Source organism: Rissa tridactyla, chromosome 3 (assembly GCF_028500815.1).
Source record: "Rissa tridactyla isolate bRisTri1 chromosome 3, bRisTri1.patW.cur.20221130, whole genome shotgun sequence".
Classification (NCBI taxonomy): domain Eukaryota; kingdom Metazoa; phylum Chordata; class Aves; order Charadriiformes; family Laridae; genus Rissa; species Rissa tridactyla.
The window spans coordinates 40,718,498-40,741,493 of NC_071468.1; the positions used below are offsets into that span (position 1 = coordinate 40,718,498).

General features: G+C 38.0%; 1 protein-coding gene across 1 annotated transcript; it reads right to left on the reverse strand.

Annotated features, from left to right (window-relative positions):
- Positions 1-344: 344 nt before the first annotated feature.
- CATSPERE (catsper channel auxiliary subunit epsilon) lies at positions 345-22,996 on the reverse strand. The gene is given in 10 exon segments (XM_054194789.1): positions 345-746; positions 4,483-4,582; positions 5,082-5,092; positions 6,656-6,696; positions 17,877-17,995; positions 17,997-18,130; positions 18,133-18,349; positions 18,728-18,768; positions 18,770-18,816; positions 22,969-22,996. Coding segments are annotated over 10 exon segments (918 nt in total). The 3' UTR covers positions 345-566.

Genomic DNA, 22,996 nt, shown 5'->3' on the forward strand with positions numbered 1-22,996 from the left:
CATTTTTTCTGATTTCTGTTATTGTACAAACTGTACTGAAATAGATGGGATATGAATCATGCAAAACAAATCGGTAACAAATGATTAAAAATGCTCATGTAGTCTTCATGCCAGTTTTGTACAGCTTTTACAATCTTTATGAAAATTTTCATAAGCTGTGAATATAAAATGAAGTGCTTATGGGAAGTTCAACCACTTATTTACCTATGGAACTTTATTAAACTTATTTTAGGACAAACAGAACAATTGCCATTAACAGTATAAGCTTTATAAGATATCTTAACTTGCCAATAATACAACTCTGTCTAGAAGTGCAAAAATGTCTTCAGCTGGAATTAAATAAGACACTTAACTATTATAACAAGTACTGTAACCCTTACATTTATATATTGAAGGAGAAGGTAAGTTTGAGAGGATGTATAATCCAAGTACGTACTTTAGAGATAGAATTAACATTTGTTAAACAAGAAGTAAAACATAGTATCAAAAACTATCTTCAGGAACATATAATAGTCCGTCTATGGACTGTGCTGCTCATTGTGGGAACCGAATTACATTTTATCACATTATAAAAAAGAGAATAACCTGTAGTTTCGATCTAATATCCTCACTCTGAACACGTAGATGGCACTATGACTAGAAGCCCAAGCAATGTGATTGTTCAAGGTGCTGTTTAAAATCAGATACTGCTCATGCAGTCCTTCGTTTGTACTGTTCTGATGAAACACAAAACAGGATCTGTAATTCTGAACAGAAACAATACAGGAGTTACTTATTTTTGAACTAACTTAGAAAAGCAATTAAACACAAACAGATTCGGCGTGGTGGCTTTTTTACGTGCAAGTAGTGGTTGAAAATGATTAATAGATTCTGCTATGTAAATGTTCAATTGAGCATAAATTAAATGTCCATATGAACATAAATTATATAATTCAGTCTCTTGACAGAGCTATTAAGAAACTGCCAGTAATTTACTGAACAGTAACTTACAGTAACTGTGTTTCTCTAAAGACATCATCTTGGAGAATTTTCTGATCTTACAGTTGTAAGTCAGTCTGTATTCAGTTTATCATATTTAGTCTATTGTACAGATCTCAAGGCTACTACTAGACAGAAGAGACAGAATACAAAATAGAGAACTTCGAAGATGCCTCAGGATTTATTTCTGAAAATCTTCAGAAGATGTTTTCCTCAATCTGAAAGGGGCTTGAAGATGCTTCAGAATTTTGGGGAAAGTCCTGGACAGGACAAAGCATTAGTTCTGTGGATGTTACAGAACATATTCTGTCTTTTCCCATCCAGCTTGGCTGCTTGAAGGTAAAAACCCCAGATGACATGGTTCATACATTCTCTTTACATTCTTTCAACCTCATAACACTCAAAACATAAAAAAAGATGCATAAAAGCATTTCTTTAGCTAAATAAGATTTTAAAAGAAAGTCTTGGGGAAGAGTTTTATGGGTGTTCTAAAAGTCTTGTTATCTTCAAGAAAACCAGGAAAAAAGTCAGCCATGAGGAACTGACTCTCACCTACACTAGTGGGCCAAGGTGATGGTGATTGAAGAGGTTATCTTAGCGGATGGGTTTAGAAGAGGCTGGTAGTCTCATACTCAAAGGATTTTCTTATTAAAAGATGCAGAAATTTAATTAAGGTTTCATTAACAGAACAGTTTGCTGGCAAGACAGTTGAGTCTGCTTTGCTTCTTCGAAAGTCTACCATCAAGAGGGTGGGAAAAGCAGATTCATTTTCCACATAGAATAATCTTTAACCTAACTGTGCAAGGTTAAAAAAATGTCATTAAATGAGCTGTCAGAGCTAACAGAGGGAACAAAACTCTTCAATTTGAATAGACAATAAAGAAGTGCTGCTTGGAGGAGAGCTCATAATGGAGAATACGATCTTCATAAATAGTGGGCTCAAAGCCTTTTCAACTTGCCTGTCTCAATAGGTCTTCTGGATTCCTTTCTCCTCTTTACAAGAATGTTCCTCACCGGTAAGAGTCAGGTTATATTAACTCCACTGGCATCCACATCCAAACAGTTAGATGAAAAGGATTTAGGCGGAAAAACATATTGCATATTGCAATAATGGAAGTGTCCTGCTATTTTGGACTGAAAGTCTCAGAAGATCCTGAAGCCAAAGTTGCTGAGGCAAAGTTAGACTGCTGAAGGCCAGTAAAACCACTTGGTCTTCATACTGCATTACCTTGACAATCTCCTATGAAAGGCAGGAAACTGGGTGAAATGTGTGCATCGGCCATATGATTGGAAGTTAATCTGATGCTGACCTGAAAGCCAAGGCTCCTCTAGAGCATAATATCAATAATATTATTGATACATAAGGCAAAAAGAGCAATACTAAGCAAAAAGAGCTCTCTTCACAGGGAGCCACATGGAGAAGACAAAGGGCAATGGCTACAAGTTGCACTGGGAGAGGTTTCATCTCGATGTAAGAAAGAATTGTTTTACAGGGAGAACAATCAGTCGCTGGAACAACCTCTCCAGGGATGTGGTAGAGTCCCTGTCGCTAGAGGTTTTCAAGATGTGACTGGACAGGGTGCTAGGTAATGTCATCTAGGATCCCTTTCCCATGAAGGGTGGGACCAGATGATGTTCTGAGGTTCCTTCCAGCCTGGGCTGATCTATGATTCTATGATTCGAATCTATTTTACAAAGATATTCAAATTTACCCAGAGTTACGTTTGTGATTAAGATTAGACTCTAGCAACGAGAAGGGTACAAATATGTCAGGCTTCTTAAATATGAATTGATGCATAAAAGCAGCATCATTTTTCTTAGAAGTATATCGTAATGGTAGAAGTATTTTAAACAAAGAGATGTACCTGTAATGGTGAAATAGATTTCACCCTAAATTTAACTATCATTGCATTTCTCGTACCAAGACTACAGATAGACTACTAAAAATTCTTACTGAATTGTAATGATATTATTGCCCCTTTGAGCAAAAGCCCAAACTTGTGGGGCGGGTTCTGTGAGACAATTTTGTTTAGATGGGAAATAAACGCTATGAAGTAGGCCTAAATGCTAAGGAAACTATTAATAAATAGGATATCCAAATGGAATCCTTTCCAAACTGGCATTGGTAACAAAACTGTCTCTGGCTTTGATGTGAGAGGATTTCAGGGAAATTTCTGTCTCTCTGAACAACACAGCAAAGACAAGATTTTGCAGAAATTTCAAGCCAGATACTCTGTCCTTGTACGCAAGAAATAACTTACTCTTTGCCTTTATTTTTTGGGAAGGATGAACACAATTTTTATTGCTTATTCTACTTCCACTGGCTTGAACCCACTCTTCTTCTGACAGCTTCCTGCTGTGTGTTTGCATCTGAGGAATTTTTTCTCATTCTATAATCCCCCTCTGGCTTGCTGTCTAGCACTCTTCTTTGTGTTCCACTCTTCTGTATCACAAGAGTTTCAATTATTCCTGTTGTTGACCACAAAGAATATAATAACTAACAATGCAGATAATGACAGCACAAAATTATCCTTTTAGATCATTTTATGGTTAGACCGACGCAGTGTTGTCATATGAGCTTTATTCCACCCTGTCAATGGTTCACCGTGTCCCCCTCCTCCAAGGATATTAGTAATGCGAGAATATGAAGTAAGATAACAATAGATTTTATTCAGGCTATCACCAGCTATTTCTAAACATACATTTTCAGAGCTGTGGTCCCCATATTTTATCCAATGCAGAGTTTTTACTTTGTTTAAGCATCATGAGATGTGCTTTGTACAGACAGCTCATCTGTTAAAAATATAAATCAAAGAAAAAACCAACAGGTTAAAAATGTGAATTTAAAATGTGTGTCATTTGAAAGTATGGTACATGAGAAGGTGACATCGCGCTTCAGTACATTTGATTTACTTATCTTTAAGAGATAATTGTGTTTGTCATGGTTGCAAATGAGTAAGTAGGATCATGTCCAAACCTCCAGCATAGCTGTATATGTATACATAGAAGAGTGTCGAAGAGTTCTTTCATAAATTGGGCTGTCAGAGGCGGCTACCACAGTTCCTGTAACAGTATATGTAGATGAGGAGCTGGCTTAAATATCCTTTGTCATCCTGCTGAAAAAGGAAGCAAGGTACTAATTTTAGTTATAAATAGATCAGGCAGAATTAGTTTTGATGACGACGTGGATTAGTGCGTTATTTTTTCTGTTTGGAGAGAAGGCAGTCTGAAATGTCAAAGCGGGTTTTGAAGTTTCATTTCCCAAACCATATTCTGTTTGGCACATTTTCCTTCTGTTTACTGTATTGTTTCGATACCTCCCACATGCATAACTGTGAATAGTCTGTGATGTTAAGTCCAGTATATGAAATGTTAAAATGTTATGCAGCTCCATATACTTCCATTCAGACTAAAGAGGTCTCAACATGTGTAAGAACAGTAATACTTTGCATATAGAACATGATGCATAAAACATTTAAATTGCACTCTCCGTAGATGGCTTGCTTCTTTCATGAATGAAGCATACCCACAGTCAGTTCTGCCTTTCGTCTCCCATAATATCAAATTCGCTTCAACATTTCTAACATATGCATCGCCATCATATCTGTAAAGCATGTGGAACATGACATCTTGGCAAAACAGCAGGAGCACACAAACAGCACCCTGCGTGGATGGGTGAGCACGTGGAGCTGCTGCAGAGGGTAAGACAGGTACTCTAAGGCGTCTTAAGGCATCTTGCAATTACAGCATTGTCGTGGTGCAGCAATACCCACTAGAAACCAAAGCATCCTGTACTATGTGCGAAAAGGAACATAAAGATTTGATAACGTTACTCCTGACATTAGATTTGGGTGCCTTCTGCAGCTTCACATCCCTACACGACCATGGTAGAAGAAGTCTTCCTTGTGCCTCACAACTTCTCAGCAGTTTACTTACAAGGAAGTAACAGGTTGGAAATACTCTTCATAAAGAAGTTGAACCATATTTATTCCAACCATAATAGACTACCTAAAGAAGGAGGAGCTTTGTTCAGACATTGAATGTTGCGCTCTGTTTCATTTTTTCATATGCGGCCCAGCTAGAATGAAACCCGTAACTCTTACCTGGTCCTCATCTGTTGGATTCCACAGAAACTTCTTAATGAAACAAAAAGTCAACAACCATTAAACCTCTTATTTTTATTTATCTTGATCTAACGTAGTGTCAATTGTTTAGACATGCCACTCTTCTCCATGACTTAAAAAGATAAGCAGCAAGTCTGTCTTTCTGCTATACAGTTTAAACTTCCTTATGTTATTAAAAATCAACTTTAAAGCAACACTAATTTCTAAAGATTGGTAGCCAACTATTGCTATCAATCAGCATTACTCAGAACTGGTAACTAAAAATTTAGATAACAGAAAAATTACAGTCCCCACTTTCTTTACACTGTTTATTTAACAGCACAATGGGTGAAGCTCTGAACTACAGCAAATGGCCCTTAACTTGTTGGGATCAGGTACAGACAGGGCTTTTGCAGGTATTCTGGAGAGCAATCTGAGAAAGGAAAAAAAATATTTCAATGGTTTTCTGCACTGATTCAATCAGGCTATTCTGGTAGACAATACTTAGAATACTACTTCACATTAAGTGCCTAAGTACTGAGTCTGTACCGTAACAAAAGAAAAGGATGGTACGAACAGTAACATCAGAACACCCTCATTTTATATTAAGTGATATACACTCAAGTATAGCACTTTGGTTTCATATGACAGTATGGCCAAAATGCCTAGTCTTCTTTGGGCTGTTAATACAGTGTCTTACCCAGGTGTTTTGTAGGTAGTGAAATTATGTTTTTCACAGGCTACATCTACACGTCTAAAAGACAAAGAAAAAATAATCTGTGTAAATTAGTTTCATTTAATACTTCAGCAGTGCACAAACATGTAAGTGATTTTTCATTATTCTAAACATGTAAGTGATTTTTCATTATTCTATGCTTTACCAATTATCATTATTTGTACAACAATTTTTCATCTATTATTTTGGTTTTCTAAAGTCTATTCACAAAAACCCCTTCCCCAATAATTTCAGGATGTTACTGAATTCTCTAAGGATATGTATTTTTAAAGAAAATATGAAAAATCTGGCTTTGGGGATGAATTTTAGGCTAGCTTCAAATTAATTCTAAAGGTAAAAGAGATCTGTTGGTTATGTTTTTCCTTCCCCGAACTCTTTGATATGTCAGAAATCTCAGTACGAGAATGAAGTTTGAGTTAATAATACTGTACTTACAATCATGGATGTAAACAGTTCAGAGAGTAATAGGAAAATAAGGCTGAACAAACTGCAGAAGATCATCTTCTCCATCCCACTGCCCCACGACAGGATAAAGGATACCTACATTACGCTGGCTTTTCCAGGGTGATAATGAGAATTGATACTATTATGGAAAGTTGGATATTTTACTTAAAAAAAAAATGCTAGTTTCTTTCCTCAGAAGTTATAAGCTATGTAAATCTGTACATAATTCCAAAAGATAAACATTTCAATTAATTTTAGGCATTTATGCAGCAAAACAAACATTTTATAAATTCAGTAAGTGATATATGTGAGGCTAAAAATACCACTATATTAGCATGTATTTCAACTAGTTACCCAGAAGTAAATAAATGATTAAAACTTATCTCTCACTAACAATATTTCTTCCTGGAGGGCAGCCAACATAAAAGTAAGATACTGAAAAAACCCACAAACTTTAGTTTACCCAGGAAACCTTCCAGAAATTAACCTTGTCCATGCGCTTTGGGGATTCTGGTCACTACTAATGGGAATGTAGCGACAGGACGAGGGGTAGTGGTTTTAAACTGAAGGAGGGTAGATTTAGATTAGATATTAGGAAGAAATTCTTTACTGTCAGGGTGGCGAGACACTGGAACAGGTTGCCCAGAGAAGTTGTGGCTGCCTCATCCCTGGAAGTGTTCAAGGCCAGGCTGGATGGGGCGTTGAGCAGCCTGGTCTAGCGGGAGGTGTCCCTGCCCAGGGCAGGGGGGTTGGAACTACATGATCTTTAAGGTCCCTTCCAACCCGAACCATTCTATCATTCTATGAATAATGGCTGTTGCACCAATTCTGCATGCTGTGGTTCAGTACCATGGCTGCCTTCTTGGCCACAAACCGTGTCATGTCTTACTCATCTTGTACACTCTTTTGTCAATACTGTACTGTGCACTTCTGTCTTCTGTATTTCTGCTTTGGCAGTGTTTATATTATTCTACATGACGTTACTTAACTGGAAGGATATGAACTGGAGTGAAATCCTCCTTGCAGTGGGTCAGGATTTGCTCATAAGAATTTGAGAAGCACTGCTGCCGTATTTATTTTTCAAATTATTTTATCAAGCTACAGTGCCTACCTGATGCTATGGTTTACATGCATTTTCAAAGATGCTAGGCTGCAGTTCAGCTGACATAACACTGCTGGTTAATTCTCTACAAAAGTATCCCCCTCACAAAACAAGCATTTGTGTAAGAATTTATTTTGAATTAAAACAGTAACACCAAAGAAATGAAATGCAGCAATATCAAGGTCATTTCATTTGGAGGCAAGAGGCATCTATTATTATTATTACTTGTTATTTCTTATTTCATTATCACATCACCTATAATGTCAGTGTCCCATTTTACTGCCACTGTACTAACACAGGTGTAGTTGTGGTGTTACAGGTGGATGTTTGAGAGTCAGTCCTGGCAGTCAGTGACTTTTAAATGCTTATTGATTGCAGAGAAACAAGTTTGACATTATTAGACCTCCCGGTTACTTTTTTAATAACACAGCAGCTATCCAAGGACAGACTACATTTTTCAATGTTAGTTTCAGGACTAGTTCTCTTGGAATGCTAGCATAAATTTTGCTTTGGGAGGATGGATTAATGATTGCTGTGAAATAGGTCTTTATAGATAAACACAAGTCCAATTAAAGTGAGATAGCGGAGACAGCCTAGAAAATGTGAACAGATGAAAGATACCTTTTTTTTTAGTTTGCAGACAAGCCACATTGCGAAACGCAGAAAAGTCAAGTTTGGGTGGGAGGTTGATCACTGTTGAGGGAGATTTGGGTTTATTATTGAACCCATTAGCAGGTGCAGTAGAATCTGGAATTAGGAAGGTGGAAGTAAGCAGAATTACAGACATCCTATCTGAAGTCACTTCTTGCAGATCTCTGGCTTGTGTTGAGATAAGATGAAAAGCATACGACAACCTACTGTGGCACTGAAGCTGAAATCTATCAGTCAGAGACTGTTGACTCAGGCAGCCCTAAAACAGAATACGTAGCTGGTTGCTGCTGTCATAGTTTTCCATAAAGAAATCAGTTTCAGAAAATCACTGGTCCTTGCAAACAGTACCGAAGACAGCTGATTGTATTTCCCATCTGTGAGCTGCGATTCTGAAATGGCAAAGTTTGCTCCCTGGCATTTTTAGCGCTCCTTGAAGGAGAATATTAGAGTGGAATTGGAAGCTTGATTAAAAACTTTCAAAGATCAACCATTTCTGACAAAAGAATAATCAGGCTACTTTGTGCTGTGATGCAGAGCATAGTGATGATATCATCAGATGTTCGTAGGGGTCTTTATGGCTCTGTACCTCAGTATATTAATGTAAAGACCTTTGGCCTTGAATCCTGGGCTAAAATCAGCAGCATGAATTCTATAACTTGCCTAGAAGCAATCCATTTTGACTGATTTGGAGGGAGGAAAAAAAAGGGTGGAATGGCATATCCACACAGACATTTTGAGGATCCTGCCACCATTACAGGTACGAGCTGATATGGAAAGAGAAACTGAACAGCATGCTGGGTGCGGGGGGAGCAGGAAGTCAGAAATAATCAAACATCCTTAAATGAAGGGCTCAAAGATGGATTCACATCACAAAAGTGAGTAGGGAAGTCACCTGCCTGAAAGCAGCCAGATTTGACTGCGTGGGAGTGCTTGAGCAAAACACGAGCAGATTTATTTCAAAACCCACAAGTAATTTCTTTGCTTTTTTTGCTTTTTTATGCATCACTGTTACTATCAATGGCACAGGTGATTACCGTTGTAGCTAAAGAGAAATATGGTATTCTCTGCCAACGCTTGGTATCTTTGGAGATGGGGGTGCAAGATGTAGGGCCCTGCCAACGGTAGATTTAAGATCGTTTCATTCATTGGCAGTGAGATCCTCACGGGTGAGAGCTGGTAGAAGAATCCAGAAGACTAGAGGACAGCTCACCAAAGTATGAAGTCTGTGCTAATTGTTGAAGAAGGTTGAAAAATCGTCTGGTATCCTAAAGCAAAATGTTGGGCCTCCTCAAAAAAATGAAGGAGGCATTACCGATGTCTGATGATTCCTGGTAAATGAATGAGTATCTGGATTTAAAAAAAGGAAATGAGTTCTGGCATAAGAGCTCCAGTGCCAGTGATTTTAACATGGGAGCAGTACTGCTGATTCAAAGATGAAGTCAGAGAAGAATGGCCCTTTGGGGTGTTTAGCCTTCTTCGTGGACCATTTGCCAAGATCTTTGTCTGGATACTTCACCTAACTGAAAATGTAAAAATCTTGCCTTGGATGGAAAGCAAAAGCAGCTATTCAAAACAAAACACAATACAGAGTCTGAGCCCATTACCAATTGTCAGACCAATTTACGGGGACACAGGAGACTGGCAAAATAACATCTAAAATATAATGAGTGTAATTATGGGAACAAATAAAGGAAAGCTGATAGTAAAGCACATGAATCACAGTAGTTAGGACTATTAGGCATCTACTTTTGCTTTCTGAGTATCTCAGGACATTATAATTACATCCGGATTCTTCTAAATAAAGCACAGTGAATTTAGTTAACTAAAGCATTTCCGTTCTTAGGTGACTACTTCGTGACATATGAACGTTTGAAGCCTCTGAAATAACAGGGAATTGTAATTAATTTTAAATATAAGAATGAGGTCCAACCACCTATGCATCTATGGAATAACGCTCTCCCAACTACATTAGTGCAGTGGTTTAGTCTGTCTGGTACCATATACATCTGCGCTCAGACTCTGATGCTCCAAGGGAGAGTGAAAACAAATGCATCTTCACTTCACAGAGAGTAATTTGGCCATTGTGTACTGGGAAAATCATAAGTCGCTAATTCTTACAGCATACCTGATGGAACGCTTAGGCCTGACATTAAATTACATTAATTTTCTTGTGCAGAGTTGCAAGCATTACGAAAATGTTGAGGATAATGGCCACTTTCTTTTATCAAACATGAAAGAAATTGATTTCTTAGGCAGCACATTGTAAAACTTTTCCTTCAGTTACCAGATCGTTTTTGTGATCCTAAAGCCTTCTTCCTATTCTTACATCCGTTTTGAACAGGGGATATTAGAACTAGACACAAATATATTAGTCTCAGCTTTATCAACACTATGCACCGAAGCAAATTGATCTTCTTATTCATATACTCTTTCTTAGACGTACAAAAATCCCATTCGGTCCTTTGCCAGAGCACTGTACTAAGGCTATACGGGTGAGGTGCTGATGTTAACAGTAGCTGAAGTCATCTCTGTCAAAGAATGAGGTGGCTCCGTCATGTGCCACACTCAGTAATCTCTCGTATATCTTTCTAGGATGAAGAGCTCTTAGTTTATATGTGGAATGTAAGGTTTAGAGTCTGGAAAGGCTCTGCGATATTTGCAAAAAGGCTTATCAAGTGAGAGAAGACACTTTTTAACCTTCAGTAGGCGATCAATTTTTTATTAGTTCACTCATATGCAAAAGACAACAGCATCTTGCTTGTCAAAGCGACATTTGCGTTTCTGAAAAAAGGTGGTTAATAGTATGGAAGACGGTGAGAACTGTCTCCTGAGTAACCCAAGTATCAATAACACTTTTAGAGGTGGAGAGAAGATTTGAATAAACCTGTATGCAAATCTGAAACAAAAGTGAGGATAGGAGAGTTAGGATTGATCTTCAACCCCAGATCCTTATTAGTGAATAGAAACTTGGTCTGTAGGTTTGTTCAAGAGATGTATCTTCACCTAGGAATACATAAATGCTGAAAATCCTGTCAGCTGGAACACAAAGAGTGAAAAGAAACTTTGGAATGAATCTATGTATTGAGTAAAATGTGCATGGTTTTCCTGTCAAAAGAACCCCTTGTAACTGGATTATCTATTTTATATTTTATAAATATTTTATTTGCTTTCCCTCATGTGACTCTCGTCATATGGGCATATGGCCTTTCTTGAAGTATTACAGCAACAAGCAGTATTTTCCCATTAGCAATATTAACTATATTATTTAATTTATGGAATTACTGTCAGGGCAGTTAGTGTAGTACTGATGAAGCTTCTAATTCCTACTTTTCAGAACTACATCATCAACTTAACATCTACTGTATAAATTTTTCTGATACTCACAATGCTTTTGTATAATTGGATTCTGAAGTATAGTCAGTTTGATGGTAAAATGTAAATGTCTAAAAGAGAATAAAGAATAACAATAATTAATAAAAAAAATTAAACCACAGTGATGCTTCTAGTGAGATAAAGGATAACTTCATGGTATCTGAGCAATCTGAAAAAATGTCCAATTCTACTTCTGGAACTTATTTTGTGTGGGTCACCCGCAGTGCCTATGTTAAGTGACAGGCTGGATCTTTTCTCTATTTGTGTGGTTCTACATTGCCCAAACAGTGTATCTGGGATTTATCTACCCTAAATTAGGTATCTGAATATAGGTCAACACATCCCATAAACCAGGAGCCTTTAGTTGAGACAAATTGCCTTAGTACAAAAGACTAAACCTGCGCTCTCAGTATTTTTACACACTTCAGATTCCTTTGGAAAAGGCACTCAAGAGGTCTGCTCTCATCCTAAGCAATGCACCTCCTTCCTGAAACATCCGAAAATAAAAGCACTGTCAGGCTTGCAATGTGTTTGCAAGGACTGCATGGTTCAGCGTCCTCATTCCTATTTGGGAAAGGGCGAGCTTATAGAGAGCGACAGGACTTAAACTTCTACAAAATAGCAGTTGCTTCACAGCATGCTATGATTATGGTGTAGGCATCTAAATTAGCAGGTTGTTCAAGCACAAGAGAGACACTTCTGATATGTATGCATCATTAGACACCCAAGTGAAACCGAGCAGCAGCAGAATGGAAGGGGGCAGATAAAAAAGATGAAATGCTGACAAATGCTTAAGAGATATTTAAGCATGTTCCATGTGCCTAAATTTGGGTAGACGATTTCCAGCTTATGTGACTTATTGTTCATGTTTATTAAGACATCTGCCTTCTTAGTATCACAGAATTTTGTAGGTAATTTACAGATTTACAGTGCTGACCTTAGTTAATATGCTATTTTAATTTATAGTTTTAAGGAAACACACTCAAATAATAGCTATATCAGTAGAAAATTAATCTGCATGGACCTATGTGAGCATATACTCTACTGCGAAGTCTCAATAGCAGTGAATGCATGTGGAAAGACGCCTTTCTCTGCTCTTTCTATGTACATACAGAGTATCCCAAATATTGCCCAAATAGAGCAGAAAATTAAAATATATAGCAAAATATAGTGAAAAGAAACTTATATATTTGAAAGAAACTTAAAAAACCCACCAACCTTACCTCATTTTAACACAGATTCCATGAGCAACTTCACAACTACTGGTTTTTTTAGTTGTAGTAGAAGGTCTGGCCTGTAGACTTCCATGGATGTACCTACAACCTTCTCCTCAAAAGCTGTCAGAGACCAAAATGTCAATTCATCTTCCATGTCCAGATAGTAGACATTCAAATCCATGCTGTGTTGAAAAGCTACAATTGTGCAGAATCTTCGGAGCTAAATGTAGAGCTAAATATTTCAGTTTCCAAGGGACAGGTCTGGTGGTATATTCTAGAACCATCAATTAATGACATGTATACATTAGCAGATGGATTCAAATGAAGGACCGTATTTTTCTTGCCACTTATCCACACAGGAAGCTTTACTAATACTCTCAAGCCAGTTCTTGCAGCAAATCATATTTTTTTTCTCATTTTTGTCAATATATTCCCGAAGTAGTCCGTAAGAAGAAACATTCGTGTAATTTAAATTTACAAAAGATTATGGCTGTATTTATTTCAAATTAATTTTTATTGTAGTTGTTATCTTTCCCATATGGTATCTACATGTACTTCATTCATATACATCCCAAAGTTAAAGAGAAATGTTCCGACAAGCTATGCCTACTGTCTGACTATCTTTTGCCCTCTCAATCTCACTCCCACTTTAAAAAAAAAAAAAAAAAGAAAAGAAAAAAACACAGGATCTTGCAGGATCATTTCCTTTGTCAACTGGAATCCTTTTGCTTAAGAATCGAGATGTCGTGGGGATAGAAGATGGGTCTCTGTAGATACATAAGGAGCATATTTTGAAGAAGGAAGGCAAGGCAAACTCCTTCATTTTTTGCTTTTAATGACTATAAATTTCAGTCTGCTGACTCTGGTAGTGCTACCATGTATGATCACACATGAGGAAGTGGGATACCAGTGTCTTTAATAAAACAGTGACTGAACAAACTAGTTTGACAAATGATCAACTACTCTAAAATACTTACCATACTGCACAGTGTTTTGTGTAATAATGAGATGCCTGGTGGTTATTATATACATTTCAGATACAGGAATGTTCCTGAGAAAAAGGAAGTGACTCAGCACTAGCTGGAGTTTCTGAAGATACTCTCCCCATAGACACGCTGCCAATATGGATGCATGTGCTGTTACTATATGAAGCCATATGGTTTGAACAGTATTCATGAAGGATGCTCATGCTTCGTCTTTTTGCACATAGGAACATAAAGAGACCACACCATATATTCCGTAGTCCCCTCAACCCCATAATTCTAGATCTAGACAGCTCAATGAGGACCTTTTCCAGAGACAGAAGATGAATAAGCATATGGGATACACATCTCAAAGAACTTTACAGAAACAACCGTACTAATGGTGATAACAAGAAGCGTCCCCTTCACATCCAGAGCTAATATGGAGTTAGCGTATGTTAAGAAAAAGATTGCTCTAAGAAACACATTCATAGATGCTTTTACAATAGTATTGTAGGTGGAACCCCAGGTGGCTGCTTGCGGATGTCTGACATTTTTTGGTTTTGATTAGTATACCTTAATCTGTGAAAGCGCTTTCACTTCATCGTGTAGAGGGGCTTGATTTGGCCGAATAGGCTTTGTAAGGAGTTTGTTGTGCTTGTCATTCCTCTGGCTACAGAAAGAATGAAAAAGGGGTTTGTCTAAATAATTTGGTCCTATTCAGATTAAGAACTGCTGTCCAACTCAGCTCTGAAAGTACAGGGGGCTTAGGAAAGAGCACAGACTAATTAATTTCCTAACTCTAATGAAATTCAGATATAATTTAAATTTTGAATGAGTTCCAGAACACTCCACATGGAAAAAGAGTGTCTTGATTTCTTTTTTTTTTTACCCTGGTTGAGGTGACCACTTTTATACAGTGCTGAATGAGCAAACCATATCACTATAAGCTCAAATGTCCAGTTTATCGAAGTCGTGAGCAGCAAGTGTAATTCCTATTGGAGGACAGGCTGTTCTTAAGACAAGCTTTTAACCCAACTCTGAATGAACATCAGAGCTGTGAAGCTGAGTAAGCCTTCTCTGACTCAGGTATTGAAGACTGCACTTCTGTCAGTCAATCTCCTGAGACAATACTGCTCCAATTTTTACCCTGGAGGCAGCAGTTTCTAGTATTAATGCATGAGATTCTCTGCATGAGAGTCAGATGTTTGCCATGTCTTTCCTCGAATACTCCAAACCTCTGTTGAGGCTATCTATCAGATCATCTTTTCTTGGAGGGTCACCTCTGGTGAAGCCAATGAATGAGCAAGCAAAATAGAAGATGTAACAGAAAATAATAGTGACAATCCATTTTTATTATTTCAGTTCATGATTGAATACAGCCTCATTTACCTTCTATCTTCTTGTCCCTAACCGCATGGCACAAAACCTACTTAAATCCACTAATGGTGTATTTATTTTTGTTGGCTGTGTTTCTATCACAGATGTATATGCCTTGCCCAGGCCCTGTATTGGGTACTGTTTTTCATGTTATGGTCTATTCCCTTCTGAAAGCTAGCTGTGTCTCTCTTAATCTAGTATAATCTGAAAGGGATGGTGAAAATGGACTAACTTGTTTCAGAATCATGAGAAGGTATCTCCACTTCTCCACGTTATCAGCTGCTGCCCCCAGTTTTGCATCATTTGTGAATTTGCTGAGGGTGCGTTTCATCCCACTGATGGAGATATTTAACATATCAGCTCACCTCTGCCAGTTAGACTTTAAACTGTTGACCCTCTGGAGTCAGCCAGTTTTCCACCCACCTTGTGTACCAGTCATTCATTGTATAACAAATGCTTTGCTAAGGTCAAGGGAAATGACATCTACTGTTACACCAAATCAGTCCTCCTCTCACTGAAAATGATCAGGTTGGTCAAGCATGATTTTTTCTTGGTAAAACCATGCTGACTGTTTCCAATCACTTTCTCATTCTTTCTGTGACTGGAAACACCTCCCAGGATGATTTGATCAATAATATTCCTAAGGACTGAGGTTAGGCTGATTGCCCCATAGTTCTCCCTTGCCTTCCTTCTCTCCTTCTTCAGACGGCCGAGGTGTTTGCCTTTTCCCCTAATCACCACAGCTACTCAAAGATGATGAAGAGTGGCCTTGCAATGACATCTGCCAGCTCTCTCAGAAGTCTTAAAGGTATCCTGTCTGATCCTGTGGACTGTGCATGTCCATCTTATCTAAGTAGTCCCTAATTAGGTCCATTGATACTGCAGGTAGTAAATCTCTCCTACGAAATTTACTCATGTGAGTGAAGACCTGGTAAGACAGAAAACAAAATTTGTCAATGAAGACTGAGGGAGGAGGGCACTGAATACTTCAGCTTCTCTTTCTCCTTAGTAGATCTCCAGCTTGATCCAGCAGTGGGCCCACCTTTTCCTTTTTCTTCCTGATGCTGTTGATGCACCTACAGAAGCCTTTCTTGTTACCCTTCATATCCCTTGCTAGTTTCAATTCCAGCCATGCTTAGGTTTTCCCAGTTCTGTCCCTGCATATCCTTGGTAGCTTGTAGCTTGTCCTTGGCAGCTTGGTAGCTTGTCCCTGCTTCCATGTCCTGTACACTTTGGTTTTGCATTTGAGCTCAATCATCATCTCATGTAGGGTATGTTGCTGGACCTGATTTGGAGTCATGCAGACCTGTTTATAGCTACAGTGTATTAAAATGCACTTCTATTATAAACATCCCACGGTCCCCCAAGGAAACAGGCCAGAGGCTCAGCCTGTCTTCCCATTTGGACAGAGATGACTCTTGCCTTTGCCAGGGGTAGTAACACAAGACTTTTGCGGATCAGCTCTAGTCAGGCTAGGGACGTTGCAGTGGCCATGAGGCAGAAACTCTCAACAAAGAGCACTGGAAGACCGATTAATGGATTTCCTTCTCATGCTTCTGCTTACTGAGTCAGTATGTAAATGGTACTTGGGTATAGTCTTCTGTGAGCCTTCATAAGCCTGACTTCTCTTTAAAAATGACCATCAAGAAAATGGCTCAGTACTATCATTTGACCTCCTCTCGTGGCACTGTCATTATGCCTTCCTAGGGTATCTTGAGGTTATTGTTTTTAGCAGAAATATTTATGAAGTCCTCTTTGGAAATCTTCTTGACAGTACCCTTGGCCTGGCCACCTGCACTGTGCAACAGTTGGGCTGTCAGTTCTGCCATACTTGGCCCATCTGCTTCTTGTTCTTTGTAAGTAGTCTTCAGCTGCTGCTGTATTTGCAATGATAAGCTTGGCTCTCAAGCCATCACCAGGCTACCTTGCTAGGATCCATCCTCTGTGCTACATAAGATGCCTCAGTAGGTAAGACTGAGTGTCCAATAAGCCTGATTGATAGCTGTGTCTTGCAAGCCTGGTCTCAATGCATATTTATCATGGCCTTTGGAGCTTGCAAATTTTGCCTGAGGGGGCTTTTCTATATGATCTTGCATTCTCAGAAGAGTTTTTGATTGGAACAACAGCTCAAACCGTAGAATAAGGTCTCTCAAGTTTCGTGAACGATTTTGTAGGACATGTCTGTGGTACTGTCCAGCACTGCTCCACTGAACTTCATAGAGATGAACTCACATTGAACTTTTGTACATTTACCAGGTGACTCAAGTAGTCAAAAAGACATACCATTGTCTGTAGAGTGAACCGCACCTGCTCAGTTGAATTCTCCTTTAATAGCCAACTAAAGATGAGCAGCTACCTTGGGAAAAGACTTGGTGGGTTTTCCTGAGTCCGGAATAATGAATAAAAGGACTTTTCTTGATAACAGTTGTGTCCTACTTGGGAATTCCAGGTATTTTCAATATGATGCTGTGATTAGAATCTGAAAGTGAATGCCTTAAAAAGTCAGAAGGTTTCAAAATAATCTCTCTTGGATGTACTGAAAAAGTTGTCATGACATTTCAGTCACCTGCTTTTGAGAAAAATCAAGGCTATCATGCCATTAAACTTCTAGTCAAACTGAATTGGATAAAAATAATCAAGTTATCTTCCTGTAATAAATGCTAAGGCTGAAAGCCGGAGTTTTTTTATTAGAATCATACTGTATAGGGGGTGCAGGTTAACAATACCTGAAGAATAACAGTTTGTTAACTCTCTTCTTGGTACGTCTATCCATCTAAAAATAATTTTCAGTCTTAACAGACCAATGAAATGAATAAATATTATTCTACTACTGTCATTTACAAAAAGGTAGCTTCAGTGATCTCTTCCTTGACATTTCTTTATCACTTAATTACAAAAAATAATACTTAATAACCACTTAAAATATAATACACTTAACCAAGAATAATCTGGTGAATAGTGCTTCCATGAGACAATTCTGGTAGAGGAAGTTTTGATCTAGATACTTGAAAATATCCATTATATGTGTTGTTTTTGTAGGTGTAGTAAACGTCATCCTACACCAGCCCAGATGAGAATGCTGCATTTATGTATGTCATCCTCATAACAGAACTGTAAGGAACAGGTAAGTAAAAACTTCTTAAGCCCCTAAATTGTCTGTCTTCATTATAAACTGATAGGGAAAAAAAAGTCTGGAGGAGCTGCAGCCACTGCAGATCAGCAACAATGTAATTTCAGATGGGATTGAGTCATAACTAACAGCCTCTATAGATAAAGAAGCAGTATTTGGAAAATTTAAGAACTTCACTAAGTTTGCTGTATTTCTGATTTTATTAAATGCTTCATTATATCCAAGATAAACTTCAGTAGATGTCCATGTTGCCAAAGTACTTAATTGTTTTCCACTCTGTTAAAAAAAAATGACACAGTGATTAGGCAAATAGTAACTTCTCTTAAAGCTTATATCAAGGATGTACATGAAGAAATCAAGATGTTTTGGGATACATTTTCAGCTAATGTAATTAGGAGAGCTTTATTGAAATTAATTTACAGATTTAAGCTGTGATCCTAAAAATAATGTCATATGGCTGCATGAGCTTGTGCAGTGAGAGCCACAGACAGTGTGCAGACCTTATTTCAAAATGTTCTTTAAATAAATTGTTGCTGTCTGGCCATTTCTAATTCTAAACCCAGCACTACATCAATGAAAAGTAGATCTAAAATAGTTTCATACAGACATTTAATGACGACCATCCATATCTTAAAAGTCAAATGAGAACTACAGATAACTTAGCTGCACTGGATAGACAGATGAACACCAAATATCTTGAATGTATTGTAGTTATTTCACTTTCAGTAAGCTTCTGTTCTGCTTCAAGTTTAAAAAAATACTAGCTTCTCATTTATAAAAAGCACTATTTATTAAAAATATGATTCCATTATCTGCTAGAGCTACATCAGTTACATTGTTATTTAGGCCTTGGGTCAAAGCACCTGAGAGAACTTTTACTTCTTTGTAAGTTTTGAATCCATCACTTGTATAGAAAGTTCCAAAAGTTAATTCATAATAAAACTGCTGTTGTTGGAAAACAGGCAGACCATTTAATGGAGAGGTCACTGTTTTGGGGGAACAGAGTGAGATGTAATTTTCCTTGCTAGGAAATGATTGTTTGGGCCTTCGAGTTATAAAAGGAGTATCTAGAACAAAGCATTCCTGAAATACTGTTGCTTTCCATGTATTTTTGCTACGATGTCATTGAGATTGCAGGTACATCGGCAGTCCGTAATCTGGAAATGGAAGAAACAACAGATAAACAGATAAACTTGAAAGATGAAAACTTCAATCAGTTTAACTTACTGAAAAAAATTCAGCTACATGATTAATGTCACATTCTTAGAAGAACTGCATCTACAGTGGTACAAAATTATTTTAAAATTCTGTTCTAATTCCAGAAGATAGATGATGCCATGAAATTGTGGAGAAAAATATCAAAATTTGCCTGCAGTTGGACTTTAACTTCTAAACTTACGAAACCAGGCATATTCCTGTCTCAGTGCTGTCTGGGAACTGTACGTGACCGAACGATTTGACTGAGAAGAGAGTATCTGGAGTTAAAAATGAATGGTTGTAACATTATAACTCCATGGAATAATACAGCTTTCACTATTACTGAGGACACCTTCCCCCCACCTTTCCCACAGCATCCTTTGAGCTACTTGGAATGTGCAGAAGAAAACAGATTTTGCAGATGATGATCAGGGCCACTGATAATTTAGCAAGAGTTGTGCTGATAAGCAATAAGAGCTTAAAAGAGATAACCTACGTGTAGGCATAGGCCTCTCATAAATCATGCAGACTAACAAACCTGACAGCAGAAATTGTCACGAATCTTGAGAATTTCTAAGTCTTGGGAAGAAGAATTCTTAGTTTCTTAAACACTCAGCGCGTGTGTAGATGTGCATCACGTTGACAGTTACACGTGCATCCCTAATGCAGATATTCTAAGCACTGAAAGCAGAAAATGTTAGTATGCTTGGTAAGCGACTAACTTGGAGAATCAGGAAAAAATAACAAATCATATCATGTAATTCTGTATCCTTATGCTTATATGCTTCACTTGCCCGTGCTCAGTGTATTCCATAGAATTATTAATGAATTCTCCTAATCTGTTCATTGGTGGGTTCCTTACGGAGATCAAGAATCTGTGTGGTCCCCCCAGTTACAAGTACACAGCATACCATGTGTCATTAGGATATACATAGATATGAACACAGCTCCAGTAGCTCCAATACATCAAGTCCGGAGTAAGTTTGAAACTTAAGATGTTTCCTTGATGGGCATTCCCAGGAAACAGAGAATGTGGTAATGCAAGTTAATCGAGACAGAGGAATTATTTTTGCTACTTTTCAATTAATAACAGCTGCACAGCTTTCCAGTATTACTTCCCTAACTTCAGTTGGTTTACTACTGCTTGTTCATTAAATACATAGCATAATAATGGATCTGACAGGGTGCAAAAGGCCAGCATCTCTGAAGAAATCAAGGCCCAAACACTTCTGTTTCACTACATCAGGATACAGCGGGGCTGACAGAAACTTAAAAATTGAAAAATTCAGCTCAGTATAAAGCAGACCTATGAGGAGTATAAGCTTTCTAGTTTTGGCTTCTGGAGAAAATGTGGTGCAGGACAGAACCTATTCCTATACTTGCAAACTGTTTTGGGTTTCCTGAGAAGCTGCCGCTGAGTTTCAGAGGAGACTTAAGAAGCCTAGGAACCCCTCGCTGGCTGTTTACCAAATACTGAGCGAAACTTCGAGTCTGTCCAAAGTTCCAAAAGAAAAAGAAGCTGGTAGCTCAGTTAGGACTGGTCTTGTTTCCTTTTCTCTCATTTCACTAGAAAATACGTCTCCTGAGAAACTGAGTTTGAAATTTCAGTTTTCATACCTTGCCTAGCCGTAATCATTCTGTCCAGTCTGACTAGAATTTGAATTAGTCTGTGGGCTCAGTGCTCTCAAGAGGGATGCTAAGGAGGCTCTTGCATATGGTTATTGGATACAAGTTGTTTCAACCCAAACTTACTTCAGTCTTTTTCACTCAACAGGTGCATTAACTTCCAGACTTATCTCAGTAAATTAAATATTTGGAAAAGCGAAAACGATGCAAATTTTGTTCCTGTAGACGTGAACGCAAGGGCCCCTGGCTTCAATAAAAGGTGTTTCTGCAAAATAACCAAGCATATGTGAGATGATTCCGATGAATCAATAGACTCTCTTCCTTATTTGGAAGAAAAAAGGCTGTTAATTTATAATGCCATTTTATTTTCTCTTACTTGATTATTCTGCACTTCAGTTGTCTAAAAAAGCAGCAGTTAATAATATAGAAAAATTAATACCGGAACTCACACCATTAAGAAACAATGTGTATGTTCCCATTTTGGGGGGTGGGGTGAATTGTTTAAGCTCTGCTGTGAAAAATGCAATAGAAAAAGCCCATCTCTGGTTATAGCAACTTTTGATATGGAGTGTTGCTATGTTGCCATCTAGTGATAAAATCGGAAGGTACAATAGATAACGAAAGGGAGAGCAAACCGCACGTACATAAACAGTACTACCTACTCCATTAAAAGTCATTATCGTTTCTTGCAGTATAAATACATAGCGCTAATTACGTGCTGAGAGTAAACTCTTCAAAAAAGAAGGTAAAGTCGCAAAACGTCTTATAATCGGCGTGAAGAGATTGTGTAAAATGGGCAAGGATCAGATGGCAAATATGCTGCAGAAAATGTCTGTGGTTGAGAACCCCCTGTAAAATGTAAACTCAGGGTCATTCACACCACCCCATGACAAAATTTAGCTCTGATGTATTTGGATTAGCTTCACTGAAGATCTACATAGGAAAAAAATTTACAGATCACAGAACTTGTGACAAAATAACCTTTGCTACACATAACTCTTGGCATGTTCACATTAGTATTATTTATTGGTTGGTTCTATTTTCTCATGAACTCACAATCAACTAAAAACTGAATTTTTGTCACTGCTGACCTGTTGTGTTTTCATGGCACGCTGCAAAATATGATGAATACCACATACTCTTGGAAAGTAAAAGAAGTAATTGTCCTCAAATGCACTAAGCAGTGATAAAAGTAGATCAACTGACAGTATGGGAGCCCTTATATCAGTTCTAATATTTATTGGTCCAAAATACTGGAAATAATAGTGCAGAAGAGTTTCATCAGGGGCTCCAGTGCAGAAAAAATAGGAATTGAAGGGGATGGCACTGCCGCAGGAAGCTCTTCAAATGTCAGGTTTGTCTGGATTCACGAATTGCCTTTTTGTGACTCTCCAGACTCACCAAAATCTTAGCACAATCCCTTGACTTATTTCTAAGAAAACTGACAATAGCTGCTTGTGAAAAGAAAGAAACTAATCCATCCTTTGGAATCCTATATGATGTTCCTAAGAAAAAAGCTCCTATGAACGTCACCTGGTGGTGGATGCTGTAGGATGAGGAGGTTCTGGGATCCCTTTGGCTTTTCCCTCACTTGCCAACTACCTCCTTGGTATTCTCTTTCCTATCCGGAATATGCAAACCCACAGTATGACTGTAACGTAAGCAAATATTAAAGGAAGGATTACTGCTTTGAGTATTATTTTATCACATATGTTTAGAACCCTATTACTACAGCCACTGCCCTACTACTGCGCATCGAGGATATAGTTAATTGCTGATTCACAGAAAATGCTGAATTCTTCAGCAACAGGTGAAGAATTCACCTGTTTTTGCACAAATACCTGAACTTTATTCTAACCAAGCTAGCAGAGATACTGGAAGCAGTTTAATTGAACCTAAATGATACTCTTCCTGACCTACCTTATTTCTCTTTTGAAATTGTGCCTGAAATATCAGCACATAAAATAAAAATGTGCAACCCCTACTTAGAAGTCTAGACAAAGGTGAAGAAGAGTGTCTGTCCACAATTTTTTTCTAAATGAGGATGAGGTGTTTGACACAATATCTCACACACATTCTGAACTTCCAGGAACGGCAT